This window comes from Lipotes vexillifer, unplaced genomic scaffold, assembly GCF_000442215.2.
Source record: "Lipotes vexillifer unplaced genomic scaffold, Lipotes_vexillifer_v1.1 scaffold276, whole genome shotgun sequence".
NCBI classification, from domain to species: Eukaryota; Metazoa; Chordata; class Mammalia; order Artiodactyla; family Lipotidae; genus Lipotes; species Lipotes vexillifer.
In genome coordinates, this window is record NW_006782461.1 from 114,362 (window position 1) to 136,825 (window position 22,464).

General features: G+C 37.5%; 1 protein-coding gene across 3 annotated transcripts in view; it reads left to right on the forward strand.

The window, feature by feature from the left end:
* NARS2 (asparaginyl-tRNA synthetase 2, mitochondrial) overlaps positions 1–22,464 on the forward strand; it is a 139,679-nt gene that overhangs the window by 96,642 nt on the left and 20,573 nt on the right. For 2 of the 3 annotated variants that reach the window (XM_007455291.1, XM_007455290.1), the window contains exons 7-11: positions 6,877–7,009; positions 12,473–12,571; positions 12,671–12,708; positions 19,831–19,897; positions 21,414–21,551. In XM_007455291.1, coding sequence (XP_007455353.1) covers positions 6,877–7,009; positions 12,473–12,571; positions 12,671–12,708; positions 19,831–19,897; positions 21,414–21,551 — 475 coding nt within the window. Of the gene's footprint in view, positions 1–6,328; positions 6,337–6,876; positions 7,010–12,472; positions 12,572–12,670; positions 12,709–19,830; positions 19,898–21,413; positions 21,552–22,464 lie in introns of those variants that run through there. The other variant, XM_007455292.1, reaches the window with a different exon arrangement.

Genomic DNA, 22,464 nt, shown 5'->3' on the forward strand with positions numbered 1-22,464 from the left:
ATGCACCACAACTACTGAGCCTGTGCTCTACAGCCCTCGAGCCACAACTACTGAGCCCAAGTGCCACAACTACTGAAGCCCACAGGCCTAGAGCTCGTGCTCTGCAACAAGAGAAGCCCGTGCACCACAGCAAAGAGTAGCTCCCACTCGCCACAACTAGAGAAAGCCCACATGCAGCAATGAAGACCCAACACAGCCTAAATAAATAAATTTTTTTTAATGTTATTTTCTAAATTCAGTCAGCCCTCTGAAGAGTCCATCATTACAGGAAAGATGAAATAGCAATACTTGTCTTAACATGTTGGTATCCACTCGCAGAAGCCAAAGAGGCAGGTGCTTCTCTGTTTACATAGAATAAGACTAAGGGAAATTTTTTCATGTGGTAATACTTTAGTTTCTCAAAAAGTAAAATCTTTGCTTACTAGAGATGTTCATCTGCTCTAGTCCTTTTCAAAGATATACTTGTTGCCTACAGAGCAAAAATAATATATGGGCAGTCTTTTCAAAAAACTGATTCTTTTATCTCCTAGTGCCTTCTGTGAAAAATTATTTCAGGGAATAGCAGAATTTTTTGCTTAGTAATTGACATTCTGTTTACCACCTTCCTCTTACTCCTCTATCCTCACCCCCATCCCAGTGCTGTTTCAAAGGTTCAAAGTTTGGGGATCAGCATATTTTATAGAAAATCAGTTAGTTATTTGACAAATTTTAATTGTCTAGTGTGTGTCGTGCACTGGGTTAAGAACTGAGGATACTATAAGGAACCAAAGAATAGATAAGGTCACTCATGAAATTTACAGTCTAGTGAAAGAGATGGACATTAAACAAATAATTACATCTGTATATGTCATTTATTTTTATTTTAAGAGGCTCTGTGAACAGTAGTACATGGTGTTATTAAAGACCCAAATGGGAGGATTGACCTGGAAGGTTGGAACAAGACTGAAGCCAGTGTGGGGGTCAGGGGAGGCATGAGTTCTGTTTGTGACAAGTGAAAGGACTACGTAGGTGGATGTATGCTTCTGGAGCTTAGAGAAGAAGTCTGGGCAGGAGATACAAATTTGTGAATTGTGTGCCAATAGGTAATTAATTGAAAATTAATTAATTGACTGAGGTGAGATCATTTAAGGAGAATGTATACAGTGAGAAAAGAGATTCTAGGACTACGGTTCAAAGAGTGCTAGTGTTTAATGAATAGCTAGTGTATGTAGAAGGAGACAGAGGTGGAGATCAGGTAAACAGGAAAACTAGGAGAATACAGTGTTAAATATTCCAAGAGGAGAGAGTATTTCAAGGAGTATTGAATAAAATTCAGTCTCTCTTTACCATTGCTTACAAGGAAGACCCTACATGTTCTGATCCCTTCCAAACTCTTTGACCTCATCTCTTACCATTCGTCTTGCTGCTGGCCTACCTCTGTTCTGCAAACTTGTCAGGCTCTTTCCTACCTTAGGACCTGTGTGCTTCATATTCCCTTTGCTAAATGTCCCTCCCCCAGTTCATACGCTCATCAGAGAAGAGTAGCCAACCCTCCAGTCCCTTTAGCAGGATTGTTGTCAGACTCTATTGAACTTTGAATCTCGTTATACAATTAAGATTAAATTTGCTTAGACCTCAAATTCAGTTCTAAATCAGATACTTAGGACATGTTAAAGAAAATTAATTTTGCAGAAATGTTTAGCAATTGTGGTAAAGAAGAAATTTTTAGATTTTACAGTGCATCCTCGCTAAGACATCTTGTTAAGAGTTGATGAATGGTGAGAGCTACATCTCTTTATAAACCCTTTCACCAAGTGTACTATTGCAAGATAGTGGAAAGGGGGAAAGCTGAAAAGGAGGTGTCTGGTGTCTGCTCTGTTAGGCATGTACAAACAGTGAGTGACAAATATGTCACAGTATTGATAATCCAGTGGATACAAAGCAGTAGTAAAATAGATGATTGTTTTCTGGATGATGGGAATACCACTTGACAAAGACTGTTTTAAAAGTCAGTTTAAAGTTGTCTGTGAGTTCACTTCAGTTCAATGAATGTTTCCTGAATGACAGTAGGGAAGTGATAGGAGGTTGGGAGTGGGCGGCCATAGGGAAAGTTGCTGATCCCCCTTATGCTGAAGAATAAGTTCTTCCCCAGCTAAGAAGGCAGTAATTCCTCTTTTCTTTCAAAATATAAAGATTAGCTCTTAAATTTCAGGGCCAGAAGGAATAAATGGCAAAGCAATCAGTGACTACTTTATAATAATCCACTTGCCAATTTAGGGCTTCATAAAACTCCACACAAGGGAGAAAGTGACCTTTGCAGAACCTTTTTTTGGTAACTTTACTTTTTATTTTTAAAAAGCCATTTTTGTAGCTATCTTAGCTGATGTGTATTGAATGTACTTTTGCTATCTTAAACATCAACTCCAAGCTCATGGACTTTCCATATATAGCTTTCCTTTCTCCATAATTGGCACAAGAATGATTCTTAGTACTGAGTGTTTTCTTTCTCTGCTGGTCTCTTCTCACAGCAGTACTGGCCTTTCACCTGGTTTTGTGTCTTATTTTAGTAATGGCCTTGTTCTCAGATCTTATTTTAACTGTGGCTTGGGCCAAGCCTTGCTGCAAATTGCTTTCATGTGTGTGGAAGACAGCAAAAAGAAGAAATCAGCATAAATTAAAATAATAGTGATTTCACATGGACCTAGAAACAAAATTATTGTAAAAGGTACTAGAGAATAATGCCAAACTGCCTGCACCTCCCACTCATGTAAGAATTTGAAGACCAGAAAGGCTAAATGTCTTGCTGAAGTTTACAAAATATTGATTAAAATTTATCTTCTCATTATTTGCATGAAAGCAACATATCCTAGGGAGCTATAAGTTTAATACATAAAACAAGCTATTCACAAGGAAGAGAAATACAACAAACTACTCACCCTAGTTATCTTTGAGAAGGCGGGGAGTGCATATTACAAATTTTTCTCTCTTATTTACTGGGTTTGTCCGTGTTCAGTTATGAGCATCATTATTTTAATATCATAATGAAGGCTGTGATCATTAGAGTCAGAGCTAGATTTGAATCTGGCCTCTACCACTTGTTAGGCTATGACTCTGTGACTTTTGGAAAAGCTTCTTAACCTCTCTGAACTTCAATTTCTTAGACTGAAAAATAGAAGTAACAATATATCCTTTATTGAGTTATAATAAAGGAGTTAACTGTAAGATTCTCACATCTAATGCCTGGCCCACAAGGAGCACTTGCTAATGGTAGCCACTATCACTACTACTACTTTCACTACTGTATTATGGAACACTGGACGCTGACCTGGGGTGATCTTTATTGAATGATTTAAACATTCATCTGCTTAACAACTTGATGCTAAATTAGGGAATTTGTCAACATACCTTCCAGCTTATTTTATATTTTTGTTAATTCAGAGAAAGCACCATGGTCATTGATTTTTTACTTACCCCATTAGAATAATACTTAACTTTTGGGTACCACAATTAGAATCTAATCCTTACTAAAATAAAAATCGTTGATCCTCTTCTATATTTTATACAAGAGAGTTTACCGTGTATTGCTAGAGAAAATCATTAACCATTATTAAATTAAAAATCCCTATTAAACATCTTGGAGCTCCCTCCCTATCCATGTGAGAAGTAGGTGCCCTTGTGACTTGAATCTGTCGTTCTTTTTAGATACCGTTGTTTTCTCTGTATCTAGTACCTTAATACATATATAATGTGTCTCTTGTGAATAGCAATCCCATTGGCCTCCTTGTATTTCAGGGTGATAACTGCCCATTTCTTAGAAGTCTTCCTTAGAGGCTCCAAAGTAAATTCTACCTATGCCATGGAGTTTCTATTCATGCCCTGGAAAATTTCAATAGAATATTCTTTGTTATTAGTGAACATCTGTATGTACAATTTCCTGTGATGCAGTGCCAGAAAAGAATGTCGTTTTTTTGCATAGTCATAGATTAGAAGCTCGAGGTCCTGTAATTTTTGAATTTATTGTTTGGGGCAGACCTAACTTGTTTGACCCATTTTAGCTATTCCCCATTTTCTTCTTTTTTTTTTTTGCGGTACGCGGGCCTCTCACCGCTGCGGCCTCTCCCATTGCGGAACAACAGGCTACGGACGCGCAGGCTCAGCGGCCATGGCTCACGGGCCCAGCCGCTCCGCGGCACGTGGGATCCTCCCGGACCGGGGCACGAACCCGCGTCCCCTGCATCGGCAAGCGGACTCTCAACCACTGCGCCACCAGGGAAGCCCCATTTTAGCTATTGAGTAACAGCCACAGTAAAATATATCTGAGTATTTTTCTGTGCATTATTTGTGATGTTACTGTTTATAAGGATGTTGTGCTTTTCCAGTTTACAAGTGAAGAAGCCTGTCGTCCTCATTATTATTCATTCAACTTGAGCACCTGTTTTATCTTAGGCACTGAAGTTGCAAAGATGAATAAAACAGTTTTCCTACTGTAGAATATTTCATAGTTTATTGAGGGAGAAAGATACAAAATGCACAATTATATTTCTAAGTGATACAGTCTGTATAATGTATAAACAAAGTGTTAGTCATAGAAAGGAGGGAACAATAAATTTGGGGGTGTATGGTAAGGTTACAAAGAGAAAGTGACATTTAAGTCAAGTCTTGAAGGATGGATGGGAATTTGCCATTTGGAGAGAGAGGAACAAAGGACGGGCACTACAGAGAGGGGACCGCCAATGAAAAAGCCTAAAGGCATGTGGGGCATGTAAGGAGAGTATCCACAGTGTGCTGGAGAAAAGGCTTTGTGAAGGAAGGTCCAGTCAAAGTTAGGAGTTTGAATTTTAACCTTTGAGTAGGGGAGAACCATTGAAGATTTTTAAATTAGGGCCGATAGATTTGAGTTTGAAAACTTCCAGTAGCTTGGGACTGGAGGAAGAAAGGCAGGTGGCACACACAAGAGTTGACACTAAGACAAAGTTGTGGAAATAAAGAAGAGTCTCTAGATCTGCAAGAGTTTTCCTAGGTATAAACAATATAATTCTGTGATCAATATGATAGGGAAGTGTGTGGGCGGTGAGGGAGGGATGGGGATCTGGTTTGGGTGACGAGGTGGGTTAACTGAGATTAACAGAGCTGGGGAAAATGTACTGTTCATTATTTTGTTTTTGCTTGTTTTGGGGAGCAAGGCAAGAGTTTTCATTTTGGACAAGGTAAGGCCAATGTTTTTAGGAACATTCTAGTAGCCAACTCTGGATCTGAATCTTGGGAGAGAGGTTATCATAGTAATATTTTGAATTCTTACGGTTTGTTTTTCCCTTAAAAACTAAGATTCTCGGTGGTTAACTGATCATGGTCTCAGAAAGGTGGCTGTAGAACCAAAACAAATTCCTAAGCTTCTTACCAACTAGGCCTTAACTGAAATGGCCTTTGAAAGAAAAAATAAATCTCATGATTTCCACTATAATTGTTTTACTGTTTAATTTCCCAGAGTATCTTTACTATAAAAAAAAAAAAAACTGGTATGTATATCTACAGTCCGTTTTCTGTACTGTTTTCTGATCTTGATATTATTTGACTGATGATAAATGAAGAGTGTTGAGGATAACAGCTAAGAAGCCCCAAACCTCTTGTTTTGTTCTAGCAAAACCTTAAAATTCAAAGATTACTTGGTCCTCGGGACTTCCCTGGTGGCGCAGTGGTTACGAATCTGCCTGCTGATGCAGGGGACATGGGTTCGATCCCTGGTCCGGGAAGATCCCACATGCTGCAGAGCAGCTAACCCTGTGTGCCACAACTACTGAGCCCAAATGTCACAACTACTGAAGCCTGTGGGCCTAGAGCCCATGCTCAGCAACGAGAGAAGCCACTGCAATGAGAAGCCCACACACCGCAATGAAGAGTAGCCCCAGCTCACTGCAACTAGAGAAAACCCGCGCACAACAACGAAGACCCAAAGCAGCCAAAAATAAATAAATAAATAAATTTTTTAAAAAGGGGGGTGCTTCCCTGGTGGCACAGTGGTTGAGAGTCCGCCTGCCAATGCAGGGGACGCGGGTTCGTGCCCCGGTCTGGGAGGATCCCACATGCCGCGGAGTGGCTGGGCCCGTGAGCCATGGCCACTGAGCCTGCACGTCTGGAGCCTGTGCTCTGCAATGGGAGAGGCCGCAGCGGTGAGAGGCCCGCGTACCGCCAAAAAAAAAAAAAAAAAAAAAAAGAATGAAGGTGTCATATTCGCTTCTCTGCAGAAATTTAAAAATAAGAATTTTTTCCCCATTTATGTTGTTGAACTATAGCCCTTCTTGAAAACCAGAGAGTAAAGCAGACAGTTCTTAAAATCCACCCCACCCCTCAAATGTCAGGGTTCACTGAGCATTGATTAAAACTCCTAGGTGGGCGTAAAGGACTTGAGTAGGCCTAGCAAGGCAAATCACCATACATATCTGATTTTTTTTTTCGTATATTTAGAAAATGATTGGCTTGCCTTATCCACATGAAATTCTGGTTTTAACTGTTACTATCTAGATTCTCTGTGTGGCTTCTTGGGCTGTGGTATTTTTCCTTTACTTTGTTCTCAATTGCTGTGAAATGTAGTTGCCTGCTGTTTAAGGCAGCTGCAGTAGAGTGCATCCAGAAGTGGTTATAATTCTATATTTAGTAAGCCATAGGGTTTGTAAAGCATTTGCAAATTCCTTTGGAATAAAATGGTTTCTATAAATGTAACATTTTTAATGGAGCTATTATAATCACCCATTAAAGAAATGTAGCAGCTAATATGTGTGGATTTGTGGACAAGACAGAGGCGCAGAACATTTTTTTTTTCTTAAGAGCTTACTGAATATTTTAAATACTTAAAATTAATCATGTGAATCCTATTTTTGCACTGTTAATCTTGAATTGCAGAGCTTTTACTCAAGTGTTTACCTTTGGTCCAACATTCCGAGCAGAGAATTCTCAGAGCCGGAGACACCTGGCAGAGTTTTATATGGTAGAAGCAGAGATTTCTTTTCTTGAGAGCCTTCAAGATCTCATGCAGGTAGGTACTCAAGTTTTAAAATAGTTTCTAAATATCAGGCATCTGTGACATTAACATGCTTCTGTATACATTTTTACCTCTGACATCTGTGCCTTACAGGTGTTCATAGAATGAAGAAGATGGAGAACTAATTAATAAACATCTACTGAATGCTGTTAGTGTAATAGTTTTTAAAGTACAGGAGTCAAACAGCTTTAAGTTCATGTCCAAGCTCTGCCATTAACTTTGTTATGATGTTACCTAAGTGACATCTAGTGATCTTTAGCTTCCTCAGCTATAAAATGAGAATAATAGTAGCTATTTCATTAGGTTATTGTGAGAAGTGAATGAAAGATTATGTATGTGTAATGTAAAGCATCCAGTATGGGATCTGGCACAAAGCAGGCTTAGTAAATAGTAGCTCTTGATATTTGCTAGGCAAATAAACAAAACGTCTTTATAGTTAGAGAAACATGTCTATAGCTGTAGTATTAGAAAGCATCCACAGGAGCTGTCAGAGCTCTGGGACAGGGATGAAGCTGGAGATATAGTCAAGAGTCAGCTCATGAAAGAAAGACTGTATTTAAATGCCATGCTGAGGAGTTTGAACTTAATCCAAAAGATAAAGGAGAAAGTTCTCAGCTGGGAAAGGCCATGGTCAGAGTTATATTTTAGAATTATCTCTCTAGCAACATTATGAAAAATGATTTAGAGGGAGATAAAAATAGGGGTGGAAGCCTTTTCAGGAGGCTGTGGCCATAAATCCATATAGAGCACACAAGTCTGGAGATGGATGGACCAGGATTTGATTCTTAGCTCCATCACTTACTGGCTATGTGACCTAAGACATGGGACTTAATTTCTCTGAGCCTCAGTTTTCTTATCTATAAAATGGGAATAATAATTCCTATTTCATAGGTTAATTCATAGGATTAGACAGATAATATATATAAGGTACTTAGCATAGTTCATGACACTTAGTAAGTACCCAGAATGTGTTAACTGTTGTTATGAATTCTCTATCCACTACCATTTTGGTTAATATCTTAGTTTGGAATTCTAATTACCGGATGTTTATTTTAGCAATTTTCATCAACTCTTACTTCTTTCATTCTACTCTTATTCACCCAGTAAATGACCCAATTCCACTTAAAACAGAAATACCATGTATACTCCCAAATATAATGGAGTCAACAATTTTATTATCCTGTCTTAGGTTGGATTTCCTAGTAAATAAACCCTAAAGCAGAGATTTGTGTGCAGGTATTACTGGGGAATGCTCTCAAGAGAAATATCTGTGAGGAAAGGAAGAAAGCAGCATTGGGCAGAGGGACAAGTTAAACTGTGATGCATTTACAAACAGTTACCTTAGCCAATTCCGTGAGAAACTTTGGAGCTAGAATGGTCTTTCATATTTGTCCCAGAGGAGGGCAAGTGCCTCCTCCTGTGAGCCAGTCATTGGATGTTAAAATTAATCATGTGAATCCTATTTTTGCACTGTTAATCTTGAATTGCAGAGCTTTTACTCAAGTGTTTACCTTTGGTCCAACATTCCGAGCAGAGAATTCTCAGAGCCGGAGACACCTGGCAGAGTTTTATATGGTAGAAGCAGAGATTTCTTTTCTTGAGAGCCTTCAAGATCTCATGCAGGTAGGTACTCAAGTTTTAAAATAGTTTCTAAATATCAGGCATCTGTGACATTAACATGCTTCTGTATACATTTTTACCTCTGACATCTGTGCCTTACAGGTGTTCATAGAATGAAGAAGATGGAGAACTAATTAATAAACATCTACTGAATGCTGTTAGTGTAATAGTTTTTAAAGTACAGGAGTCAAACAGCTTTAAGTTCATGTCCAAGCTCTGCCATTAACTTTGTTATGATGTTACCTAAGTGACATCTAGTGATCTTTAGCTTCCTCAGCTATAAAATGAGAATAATAGTAGCTATTTCATTAGGTTATTGTGAGAAGTGAATGAAAGATTATGTATGTGTAATGTAAAGCATCCAGTATGGGATCTGGCACAAAGCAGGCTTAGTAAATAGTAGCTCTTGATATTTGCTAGGCAAATAAACAAAACGTCTTTATAGTTAGAGAAACATGTCTATAGCTGTAGTATTAGAAAGCATCCACAGGAGCTGTCAGAGCTCTGGGACAGGGATGAAGCTGGAGATATAGTCAAGAGTCAGCTCATGAAAGAAAGACTGTATTTAAATGCCATGCTGAGGAGTTTGAACTTAATCCAAAAGATAAAGGAGAAAGTTCTCAGCTGGGAAAGGCCATGGTCAGAGTTATATTTTAGAATTATCTCTCTAGCAACATTATGAAAAATGATTTAGAGGGAGATAAAAATAGGGGTGGAAGCCTTTTCAGGAGGCTGTGGCCATAAATCCATATAGAGCACACAAGTCTGGAGATGGATGGACCAGGATTTGATTCTTAGCTCCATCACTTACTGGCTATGTGACCTAAGACATGGGACTTAATTTCTCTGAGCCTCAGTTTTCTTATCTATAAAATGGGAATAATAATTCCTATTTCATAGGTTAATTCATAGGATTAGACAGATAATATATATAAGGTACTTAGCATAGTTCATGACACTTAGTAAGTACCCAGAATGTGTTAACTGTTGTTATGAATTCTCTATCCACTACCATTTTGGTTAATATCTTAGTTTGGAATTCTAATTACCGGATGTTTATTTTAGCAATTTTCATCAACTCTTACTTCTTTCATTCTACTCTTATTCACCCAGTAAATGACCCAATTCCACTTAAAACAGAAATACCATGTATACTCCCAAATATAATGGAGTCAACAATTTTATTATCCTGTCTTAGGTTGGATTTCCTAGTAAATAAACCCTAAAGCAGAGATTTGTGTGCAGGTATTACTGGGGAATGCTCTCAAGAGAAATATCTGTGAGGAAAGGAAGAAAGCAGCATTGGGCAGAGGGACAAGTTAAACTGTGATGCATTTACAAACAGTTACCTTAGCCAATTCCGTGAGAAACTTTGGAGCTAGAATGGTCTTTCATATTTGTCCCAGAGGAGGGCAAGTGCCTCCTCCTGTGAGCCAGTCATTGGATACGGGCTAGCTTGGGAAGGGGTGTAACCTTGGGTAAGGCAGTCCTCCTGGCCTGGGCAGTTCCTGAAGAGGGACCCAACTATGTGCCATCAGCAGTTACTGTTCCTCGCGGATAAAGATCTTGGTCCTAAAGGGATGTTGTGGCCACACACCACAGTGTCCACTTGCATATACCCCTTTAACATCTCCCACTGATTTCTCTAGACCAGTGTACCCCAGGGGATATTTTTGGTGTCCCTACTAGGGAGTGGGTGGGGGAGTAGGGAAGACGGGTTGCTACTGGCATCTAGTGGGTAAAGGCTAGGGATGTTGTTCAGTATCCTGCAATGCACAGCCCCCTCCCCACCAGCAAAGAATTATCTGGCCAAAAATGTCAATAGGAACACTGTTGAGTTAATCCCTTTCTAGATTTAGGGATTCAGCACCTGAGCCTCAGTCAGTAAAATTCCTTAATCAGCTTTCAGTTTGAGCTCACCACCCAATTCTTTATTATTCTTTCACTCAGGCAAGGAGAGTATTGTAAAGAATGGAACCACACGTTTTACCTCCTGTTTCTGCCTTGTCCCTGTCTCCGCTGCCCAATGTAATACCAGAGGGAAAAATTATAAAGATAATATATTGAACATTATAATCTTTGCTCTATAATTATGTATTCTGTAACTGAGTAGTTCTTATTTATTTGGTCCTCCACTGAGTGGTACTCAGGGCGTACACTATCGAATAGTTTAATTAATTGGAATATAAACTTTTTCCTAAAGACAGAAGAAAAAGGTATATTCTTCCCAAAAATAAACTCCTGCTTCTCTCAGTTTTCTCCCTTTGATAAATTGAATTCTGTGGAAATTATTATCTTGATGAAGAGCAGTCTCTTAAATATTAAATCAGAATATTGTAACAGGATATTTTCCTCTTATGAGGTATAAGCAATTAAATATTATTATTTTAGTGCTATTGAGAAATATATTTTTAAAAACATGAGGGTTATGTTAACCCTTCAGTTAAGTTTCTGTTTTATTATAAATATATTTATAGAGTGTAGTCTGAAAGTCAAGGTTAGGAAAGCCAGTGATATCCTTCTTCAAATGGAGATGTTCTGCCCACGAAAGACACTGCTTTAACGGCCCCAGTTGTTGAAGTCTTCATCTTACCAATTGTGCATTGTGTCCCTCAACAATGCAAGCATACTATCCAATCTACCTGTTCTTTTTCCCTCTCAATATACATTGGCTTTTTGCAGTGATTGAGGGATATAACGCTTCATAAATCATTCAGTTACTTAGTGATTTCTTTATCTCACTGCTAGATTGAAGGTGGTTATAGCCTCAAGGCAAAACATCTTTAGCCTCCTTTTGCTCTTTCATCAAGTTATTCCTTACTTCTCTACAAAATGTATGTATAATATAAAACTACAAAGTATATATAAAAAGAAATAAAAAATATTTTATATATGTACATAAATCTGTCTGGTTGTCACTTGATAATTAAGTTCTTTCCTATATCTGACCATGTTAAATTACTGAGACGATAATGCCCCACTGTGTTTCCAGTGTTGGATAGGGTATCCAGTGATTCAGAGAGGAAAGGAAGATACATGCCTGTGGGGCAGCCTGGTCTTAATTCATGTATGTGTCTTTATGAGGACACATCTGGAAATCACAAGATGATTTCATTGACATCAAAACAAAAATTTTAGTTTGGATTAAAAATATTTTAGAAATATTTTTCATTCCAGTCACTTTTTTCTTCTGAGAACAAGTTTTTCCCATGAGACTTTTATGGACACCCCTGGTAGAACGAATTCTTATACACTGGTTTGTGTCGTTACTTTATACTTTAGCAAAGCAAAAATGTATGTATTTAGATGTAGATAGATCTCATTGCTTCTCTAATCTTAAAGTTTATTTTCATTTACCAATGACTGAATGAAGCACTTTTCAAAACGTTCCACTCTTCACAACTGATGTTTGTTGCGTGCTTCTCTGAGCTGGGCACTAAGCTAGGTCTTATACATGGATTATCTCATATAATTCTCACAACAATCCTGTAAGCTAGGTACTGTTAACTGTCCTAACTCTACAAGTGAATATACTGAAATTTAGAGAGGCATCAGTTTGTTTTAGCTGTTCAGTTGACAGCCCACTTCAATACCAGTATTGAAACTGTTAACAGAAGGTTCAGACATTGTTCTTTCTTTTTTTTTTGACCTTCTCTGAGAAGTTGTGATGCCCCCTCTAATCAATCTGGAACTGAATTAACTTGCTGTAGTATATTCAGGAAGTAAGAGGCCTAATGGATTTATAGCCATTGAAACCTGGAGAGAAGTCCTTACAGGGCCCTAAACAGGTTTTTCATAAAGCTTACATATCAGGCAATTCTGTATCATTTCTCTTAGGTTATGGAGGGCCTCTTCAAGACTACAACAATGACAGTTCTCTCAAATTGTCCTGAAGATGTTGAACTCTGTCACAAATTCATAGCTCCTGGCCAAAAGGTAATTCGCTTTGTGGATGAAGCCCTTTAAATATGTTAATTACATGTAAGGAATATAATTACATTTAATAAATTTTCTTTTTTCTCTTTTCTTACCAAGGACAGATTAGAACATATGCTAAAAAACAACTTTCTAATGTAAGTAGATTTATACTTTCTCTGAACTTTATTCATAATTTATCATCGTATTTATCACACTGTATTAAATTTTTTTGTTTGTATATCTGCTTATCACACTCCCTAGACTCAAGGAAAACCCGTATTTTAATTATTTTTATAGCTCTTATGTCTGGTTCATAGTTGATAACCAGTGTTTCATGAATAAATAAATGAATAAATCATAGCAAGATAATGTTCGTAGTAATTATTAACTATATTCCTACAATTCAGACTAATTCTTTAGTAATCAAAATCTGGCTTGATTAAAAAACATGCTTTTAAGATAGATACATGTAATGTCTGCCCCTCTGTTTTTCTCTTATTTCAGTCTTCCTTCTTTTTCTTTACCTTCGCTTGCTAAAATTTGAAAATATATTCTGAATTGTTTTTTTAGCCACTATTTTAAAACCTAAAGATCTGTGTTTTAAATGTAGCACATACATTATTGCTTCATTTCCACTACAATCCTGTTCAAGTTGAACTTGATATTGGACTGGTTGTTTATTCAACCAACCATATTAATCAGATAGGCTGTTCTTTTCACAGTTTATTATGAAACACGTACTTGATATGGAAAAAACAACAAGCAGCTTCTTATATGCAGTACAAATAATTCATATAAGACTTAGTATTCAGAGTATTTACAATGTGTAGAGGAAGTAAGTTTGATAATCTGAAGAAAAGAAAATTGTCTCTGAACATAAGTTAGTATCATTTTTCCCTTGCTATCTTAAGTTTAGGAAGTGTTTCTTCTAAGAGAATAAAGAATTCAACCTGTCCTTGAGAAGGGGAATAAGAAAAACTTGGCAGACTTAGCTGAGAATATCAGGTATCAGCCTAGACCTACAGGCCACCAGTTAAAAATGATGAGTCGTTGAGCCTGACCCAATAACAAGGCAGCAGCTGTGGGATCAGAAAAGGAGGAAATAGGAGCCCTGTGATAGAGAATCGAAGGGCAATGAAGTACAAGTGAAGGCTTTTGAGACTTTTCCTTTCACTTAAATGTATATTGAATGTTTACTATGTGCCAGGCATTGTCCTAAAATCTAAAAACTGTTTAAAAATAGTGGACAAAGCAGATAAAATTCCATGCCTTCACTGAGCGTATATTTCTGGTGGAGGTAATAATAGCCAAGAGACAAGATAAATAAGTGAAACATATAGTCTGTGAAAATGAGTAATACTTATGGGGGAAAAAACCAGAGAAGAGAAAGAAGATAAGACAAAGGAAGAATGAGGAGGTAGAAATTTTAGATAGCACGGCAGGGAAGATCTCACTGAGATGATTTTTCAGTAAAGATCTCAAGAAATTAAAGTAAGAGAACTAGTTATATGGGTAAGTGGGAAAAGAATATTCCAGGCAGAGGGAATAACAAGTACAAAGACCCTGAGGTTGGAGCATGCCTGACAAGTAATAGTGAAGAGTGAGTAAGGGAAGAGGATAAGAAGATAAAGTAAGAAAGGATGAGGGAGGTAGGGAAATCAGGTGGGGCCTTGTAGGGCACTGTGAAGAGTTTGGATTTTTACTTGGGTGAGGTGGGGAAGCTATTGAAGGGTTCTGTGCAGAGATCTGACAAGATCTCAATTGGGTTTAATAGGATCACTCTGGCTATCTGTTGAGAATTGGCTGTAGTAGGACAAGAGTGAGAGCAGCAAAGCAAGTAGGAGATTATTACAGTCACCTAGGTGCAAGTAGATGGTGGTTTGAACCTTGTATAAGTCAGGGTTCTCCAGAGAAACAAGACCAACACGATGTGTGTATATGAAGATTTATTTTAAGGAATTAGCTCACACAATTGTAGAGGCTGGGCAAGTTAAAAATCTGTTGGAGTGGTCCAGCAGGCTGGAGACTCAAGGAACAGCCAAGTCAAAGGCAGTCTGCTGGCAGATTCCTTCTTTCTTGGAGGAGGCCAGTCTTTGCTCTAGCAAGGCCTTCAGCTGGTTGGATGTTGTTATGGAGGGTAATCTTCTTTACTCAGGATCCACTGATTTAAATGTTAACCTCATCCAAAAAAACACCATCTCAGAAATATCCTGAATGTTTGACCAAATATCTGAGTACTGTAGCCCAGCCAACTTGATACATAAAATTAACCATCACAGACCAGGATTGTGACAATGGAGGTAGGCGAAATTGTCCTATTCTGGATATATTTTAAAGATACAGCAAACAGGATTTACTGAGAGTGAAAAAGAGAGAGAAGGAGAGTTAAGAGTGACTTCAAGCCTTTTGACTTACACAGCTATAGAAATGGAGTTGCTATTAACAGAGATGGGGGAAGTCATAGAGTAGTGTGGGTGTGTGGAGAGTGAGGGGTGATATCAGGCTCATCATCATGAGGTGTCATGTTAAGATTGAGATACTTTTCAGACATCCAGTTAGATGTTGGGTAGGCAGTTTGTATGGGCCTGGAGTCTACAGGAGAGTTATGGATATAAGCATATTGATAAAAGTTGTAATTAAGTAGGTAAGGAAAGAAGTAAATTAGGCATCCCAAGGAATCTGTACTGGTAACAGAAAACTAGGGAGATCTTAAGAGAAGTTATCCAGCTTCTATCTAATGAATAAGATCTAAGATTGGGGGAAAATATCCACCATTTATTGAATATTTACTATGTGCCAGACAGCGATAAACTTTAAATACATTGTATTTCATTGTATCTTCACAACAACTCTGTGAGTAGTTATTGTTGCCCTTCTGTAGATGAAGAATCAACTCAAAAGGTATTAGGCGAGTAAAAGATGAAGTGGGGATTCAAACTCACGGTCATCTGATTTCAAAGCTCATGCTTTCAACCAGTGTACTTCATATATCTGAAAGGGCACTGGAATTAATGCTAGAGTAGTTGTAGCTCCCCCACTGTCATTTGACCCTTATGTATCATCTAACTGTTGTGCTTCAGAATCCATGTCTGTAAAATACTGAGGATGGGAACATGGGCTGTGCCATATCAGTCATTGCTATTACCATCATCCATTCCACACAGCACGAATCATAGTTGTAGATTAAATTTATATGTGTGATTTTTTTTTTTTTTTTTTTTTTTTTTTTTGGTGTTGTCACCTCCGCATGGTCAGAGGCTTGTTTGTTTTACTTATGCACTGGGTATAGTGAACTATGTTTCAGAGGACCTGGATTCTAGTCCTGGCTCTACCACTTATTAGCCATTAATGAGTGAATGCATATTTTTCAACAAATATTTATCGACTACCTTCTATGAGTTAGGCACTGTGCTAGTCATTGAGGATTCAGTAGTGAAAATAGGCATGGATTAGTCCTTTTATGGAGTTTAGCATCTAGAGAAAAAGATGAATAGTTAAATATTTGCACGAATAATTATTTAATTACAACTACAAATTTGACTAATAGTAAATCTTTAACCTTTCTGAGCTTCAGTTTTCTCATCTATGAAGTGATAACTTGTCTGTCTTATTTTGTTGAAATGTTCAAATGCTGCTTAAGCAATATGTCAAAGACTAGATAACATGAAAACCCTCCTGCTACAAAATATCTAAAAATGCTAGTTAAAATATTATTAAATCCTTTTAAATGCATTGTTGAGTTCACTAGAATATATGAGAAGTTCCAGGAGCTAGAAACAAAGGGGACTGAACACCAGAGGGTGTACGTAAATTACATGATGCTGAGGATTCTCAGGGTGGAGGGTACCAGAGATGGAGGGGGTTTGTAGACTTTGAAACCAGAGATTTTAAAAGCCATGAGAGAATATGAGAGTAGACCTAAGCATGATGAATTAGAATCAAGATGCATTCCGAGATACACATGCATACATGTCCACACCCACACGCAAGATACCATATGACTTGTATTCTTTTGAATAGATTTCAGTGTTCTTGTTATAATTGTTTTATATGAAAGTATATTATTTAAAGGACTTGTGTAGTCTTTGAATTTAGCCTTTATCAAGCAGAAATAGAACACACTTATTTTACATTTCCGTTATAGTATTAAGGCTTTAAAAATATTGAGTACTTAGCTTTTTATTTGCTCGGCATTTATTTGTGTGAATTTGAGGCAAAGAATGCTAATAATAATCTCTGTAACTTAGCAGTTGTACTCCAACAGTTTCAGAATAATTTTCTTCATTCAACAACAGAAAATTTGAAATATGAAGGTAGTTTGATATTGTATCACACAATATCACAATATCTTCTCCTTTCCTCAAAGCACTTTGGAAATAGTTTCTGTGAAGGAGAAGAAATATTATTCCCTGTACATACCAAGAAAAGTTAGTAGAGAGTTGATGAAGGCCATTAAGGATATCCAGTGTCAGGACTGTAATTTGAACTTGAAAGTTCTGCCTCAACTTAAGGTATGGGAGGAGTGTGGGGCAAAACATCTAGAATAACAAGAGATATTTAGACATGAGAGTCCTTTTTTTCTTAATAATGTAACTGTAACGTATCAATGGCACAAAATTCTAGTGCTTCCCATTTTGACTGCTCTTATATTTCTCAGTATAATGAGTAGATCATATCAAGTAATTGATGGACTAGAACAATAGAATTTCTAAGCAGACAAGAGCTTAATATAGCCCAGTCTCCTTATTTTATAAGTACAAATACTTAATTTTTTAATGTTTGTATTTTTAGAGTTTTGTATAAAATACAGAAATTTATAAAATGCTTTCATTGAGGTGAAGTGATTTACATAGTTACTAAGCGGTAGAGCCAAAGGGAGAACCCAGAGCCCTTTATCTTTTATTTTGATAGAACATATGAAACTCCAAGTGGTTTAGGCATTATCTCAGCAGTTAAAAGCTTAGACTCTGGAGTCAGCACATCAAGGTTTACTTCTTCCTTACATGAGTGATTTTTGGCCAGTTATTGATCCTCTCTAAGCTTCAGTTTCCCTTCTGTAAAATGCTCATTTAAAAATTATTAATACTATCAACACCAACACCATTCTTACCTTAGAAATTATCTGTTATTTAATACTAGATTTTAGTTTGAATAGAATTTCCATCTTCTAAAAAACCTATCACTCAAAACATAATTTTGGGGGCTTTATTTGTACTCTATGACACAACTCTTTCCAGTTAGTTATTATAGATGTGAACTTCATTTTTGCTTCAGAGAATAAGTTTGTTAGGTTATTTTTTAACTCAGAGTCCTTCAGAAAGTTTGTAGATTTTTGTTTTGTTTTGTTTTGTTTTGTTTTTTGCGGTATGTGGGCCTCTCACTGTTGTGGCCTCTCCCGCTGCGGAGCACAGGCTCCGGACGCGCAGGCTCAACGGCCATGGCTCACGGGCCCAGCCGCTCCGCGGCACGCGGGATCCTCCCGGACCGGGGCACGAACCCGTTTCCCCTGCATCGGCAGGCGGGCTCTCAACCACTGCGCCACCAGGGAAGCCCGTAGATTTTTGTTTTTAATCATGCAGAATACTGTTGCAGAGGACATAGAGAAACTGACATTTTCACATACTGTTGGTGGGCATAAATTGGAATCACCCTGTAAAAGGGGAACGATATCTTTGGTGGTGTCTTTCAAAATTATGAAAACTGCAAATGCAAATACTCTTGAATCCAACAATTCCATTTTTCCCATGTGCAAAATCAGTATGAGCATAAATTAGGTATATGTAGTCATGATTTATAATAGCAAAAGATTGGAAACAGCTGACATATCCATCGATAGATGACTGATTAAACTAATTAGGATACATCCACAAAGTGGAATGTTATGTAATAGCTCAAAAAGTGAAGAAGTTCTTCATGTACGGGTATGTAAAGATCTGCAAGGTATACTATTGAGTAAGAAAAGGTGTAAAAGAGTGTGTATGATATATGTATGCTATGGCTGCCATCTGTGAAAAAGGGGAGATTGAGTATTAATATTTGCTTATAGATGCATAAAACCCTCTGGAAGGATGCACAAGAAACCAATAACAGTAATTGTGTGTGAGGAGAGGAACTAGGTAGCTGTGGAACAGGGATGGAAGAAAGATGTATACTCTTTTATTCACCTTGATTTTTTTTTTAAAACTATGTGCATATATCACCTATCCAAACCGTTAAAACAAATTCTTGGTTTGGCTTGTGTTAGGCATGATGGTTTCTTACTGAGGTAACCAAAAATGATACTTTTCCTAAACAGTTGTACAATACTAGAATATATTACAAAAGCCTTACGATGGCCTGAAAGAGTTCATAGGATCTGACCTCTGACTACCTTTCCAATCTAATTTTCTGGCATTCTTCTCCTTGTTCAATATGCTTCAGTTACAGTGAATTTTTTGTTCTTTGAATGAGCCAAACTGTTCCTCACTTCAGGCTTATGTACTCACTGTTCCTTTTACCTGGAATACTTTCCCTTAGGTATTTATATGGTTCATTTCCTGACTTCATGCAGGTTTCTGTTCAAATGTCACCAATTCAGCAAGGCCTTTCTTGACCATCTTATCTAAAATAGCACCCCCCAAATACCTTCTGTCTTTTGATCTTGCCTTGTTTTTCTTCATAGCACCAATAGCTTCCTGGCTTATTTCTGTTTATTTGTTTATCTGTCTTATCCCCATTGTGTGTGTACACACACACACACACACACACACACACACACACACACACACACACACACACACACACACACACACACACACACACACACACACACGGATAGCGACTCCATAAAGGCAGGGGCTTTGTTTTTATTTACTGTATCTCCAGTGCCTAGAATGATACCTAGCACATAGTAAGCACTCAGTATATGTTGGATGAATGAATGACAGCTTTAGGGAGAGAGTTTTGCTCTTTTAGCCTCAGTATTTCACACCTTTTAGGGCATTAGCATAACATGAATTCAGAGAAAATCTTTATTTGCTTAAGTGACTAGCTTCTCTGTGTACACTGCAAGTGGATCAGGAGTGGGATTATTGAATGGCCATTTCTCTTCATGCTGATCAGACTCTCATAGGTCAACCTTAATTCCTGATTACTCAATAATCATTTTTACAATCATTTGATACTCAGATGTGATCTCAAAGACTGTATGAGAATAGGTCTTTCACAGTTTTCAGATGCACTAGTTAACAACAGCCATTGTATTAACCTTTCTCTGCTTTTACCCTGTTTCTCTCCAGCATTTCTTATACTGAGGCAGTGGAGATCTTAAAGCAGGCATCCCAGAACTTCACCTTCACTCCAAAGGTAGTATTTATATATATATATATATATATATATATACATATATACATATATACATACACACACATATACACACACACACACACGTATGTATGTATGGAAATATGTTTCTCATATTTATCTGATTTCATTAAGAATCCTTTAAAATAACCTTATTTCTCTTACTAGCAGTGTGTATGTAGTATTTGCATATCTGTACATTGGCTTTTTTTGATGTTTGCCTAACCTCATTGAAATATTTAGAATGAAAAATAATTTTGAAGTAGAATCATATCATTTGGAATAGCAGTGACAAAAGGGTTATAAAGAAGTTCCCTAAGTTTAGGAAGATGAAATTCCTTAGAAAGATTGGTAATCATAGAATATCAGTGTAGAAATCAACTAGTTCAGTGTTTCCCAAAGTACATTCGGAATGATGTTAACAGTTGACAGACAGAAGAGGTTATGTGATCAAATAAGTTTAGGCAACACATTAAACACGTTTCTTTTTCCGTTGAACTTTATAGAGGCTTCTGATTTGTGATCCACTTTGAAAAACACTGAGTTTTGTGTGTTTTTGTTTTTTCCCAGAACTCCTTTATTTTATGGGTAAGGACATAGGTCTGGAAAAGCCACATGATTTATCAGTGGACATGCACATAATGTTAGAAGCAAGTCTCCTCATTCCTATGCCAGTGCTTCTTTCCTATAATTAAGATATTGCCAGACAAATGGGAATAGTAAGATAATGTTAAGACAAAGAACCTTTGTCTTCAAACTATTCCTTACACTGGCTCCATTCCCAGTTAAGTCAGATGCTCTCTTTAAGTTATGAGTGCCCTGTGCTTGTTATATTTATAATCAACTGACTTCTTTGTATAATTTTTTGTTTGTTTGTCTCCCATTCTGGAAGCTTCATGAACTCAGGGATTTTGTTTTTCATACCAGTTTCCAGTACCTAGCATGGTACTTGGGGTTTAATAGGCACATTAGTATTTGCTGAATAAATAGATTAACAGTGTTATTAAATATTCATCAGAGAGCATCTGATATATTAGTTGACTCTTCTATCAAAAAAAAAAAAGTCACTGGGAGAAGCCATCTAGCCAGAGATAGACTCAATATTAGGAATATTATCTTTCATCATTTAATTTCCTGAAACTTAGGGACGGTAACTGTAGAAGAAGCTCTTGGCAATATTAATAAAAATTGTGATTCTGAATCAGCTCTTATACACCATGGAAAGCATACTGTGTTTTACTACAGATGCTATTTATCTGCTAAATGCTGCTCCCTGAGATGGGGCACAGAAAGCGTAGTGTTGACTAGTTTCAGCTTTCATCATTCCAGGCCTTTGGATGCTCTTGTTAACACATCTCCCTCTAGTTTATTTGTCTGTGTAACCTCAGCAGACAGCTCCACGCATCCCTGATCCTCAGGGAGAAGAAGCCCTTGGCACTGATACAGGTTATTTTTAGGTCCTGCATTATATATTTCTGCTCTGTCTTCTCCTTTGGTAATTTCTTTTTTCTCATTACAGTGGGGTGCTGATCTACACACTGAACATGAAAAGTACCTGGTGAGGCACTGTGGCGACGTACCAGTCTTTGTCATTAATTATCCATTAGCACTCAAGCCCTTCTACATGAGGGATAATGAAGACAGCCCTCAGCACACAGTAAGAAAAGACATTAAATAAATTGGGGTTAGTCATCTCAGAGTCTGCAGTTTTTCCCTTGATTTAATTTCATTTATCCTTCGGTATATTTTCTTAAATTATATTATTCACTCTTTATATCTCTTAAAGTGATAACATTTCTCAAAGGCACCTCTAAAAATGTGTTCCCAAAGAAGATCCCAATGTTCTGTAAGCATACTCCCTCATTTCTATCATAGGGTGTCCTTCTCAGTTAAGCAGATGCAAATGGAAGTGTGTTTTGTTTTGTTTTTTTAAATTACTGAGAGCCCTAGAGCGCTGTAGAGCAATGTGCCCAGTCTCCTATCAAATACTGATTAGGAGACTGCAGTGTGGGGGAGATGTTGGGCAAGAGATAGCAGTAGTGGCATGATCGGGCAAAGAAAGAGCTAGCTTGGAACAGCAGGCAGCCTAGAGTACTTTGGCTATCAAATAGAAGTAGTGAGGGGAAGGCTATGCAGGGATCGAAGAAGTCTGGGCGGATTCTCCACTTGGTCAGTCCTCTTCTGACCGTACCTTCTCGCTCTGCCTGTCTTGTCTCTGTCTGTCTGTCTGTCTGCTCTCTTTAGCCTTTCTTGTCCTCTGTTCTTTCTTTACCCCTCAACTACAGTTGGTTTTTATTCTTCTTGTTTCCTTTTTCCTTTTTTTCTTTTTTGTCTCTTCTCTCCTTCACAAAATTGGCAGTCATATAGAATAAGAATATATTTATTTGACTCTTTAAATATGTATTGGATAGTTATATATTTAATATCATTAATTGTAAAAGTCTGTGAGACAAATATATTATGTTTATCTCAAAAAAGGTCCCACACCTAAACTTTGCCATCTTGTATTTTTCACTTGCCTCTAGATAAACACCAGTAAGAAAATGTAGATCAGGACCTACCAGTAAATT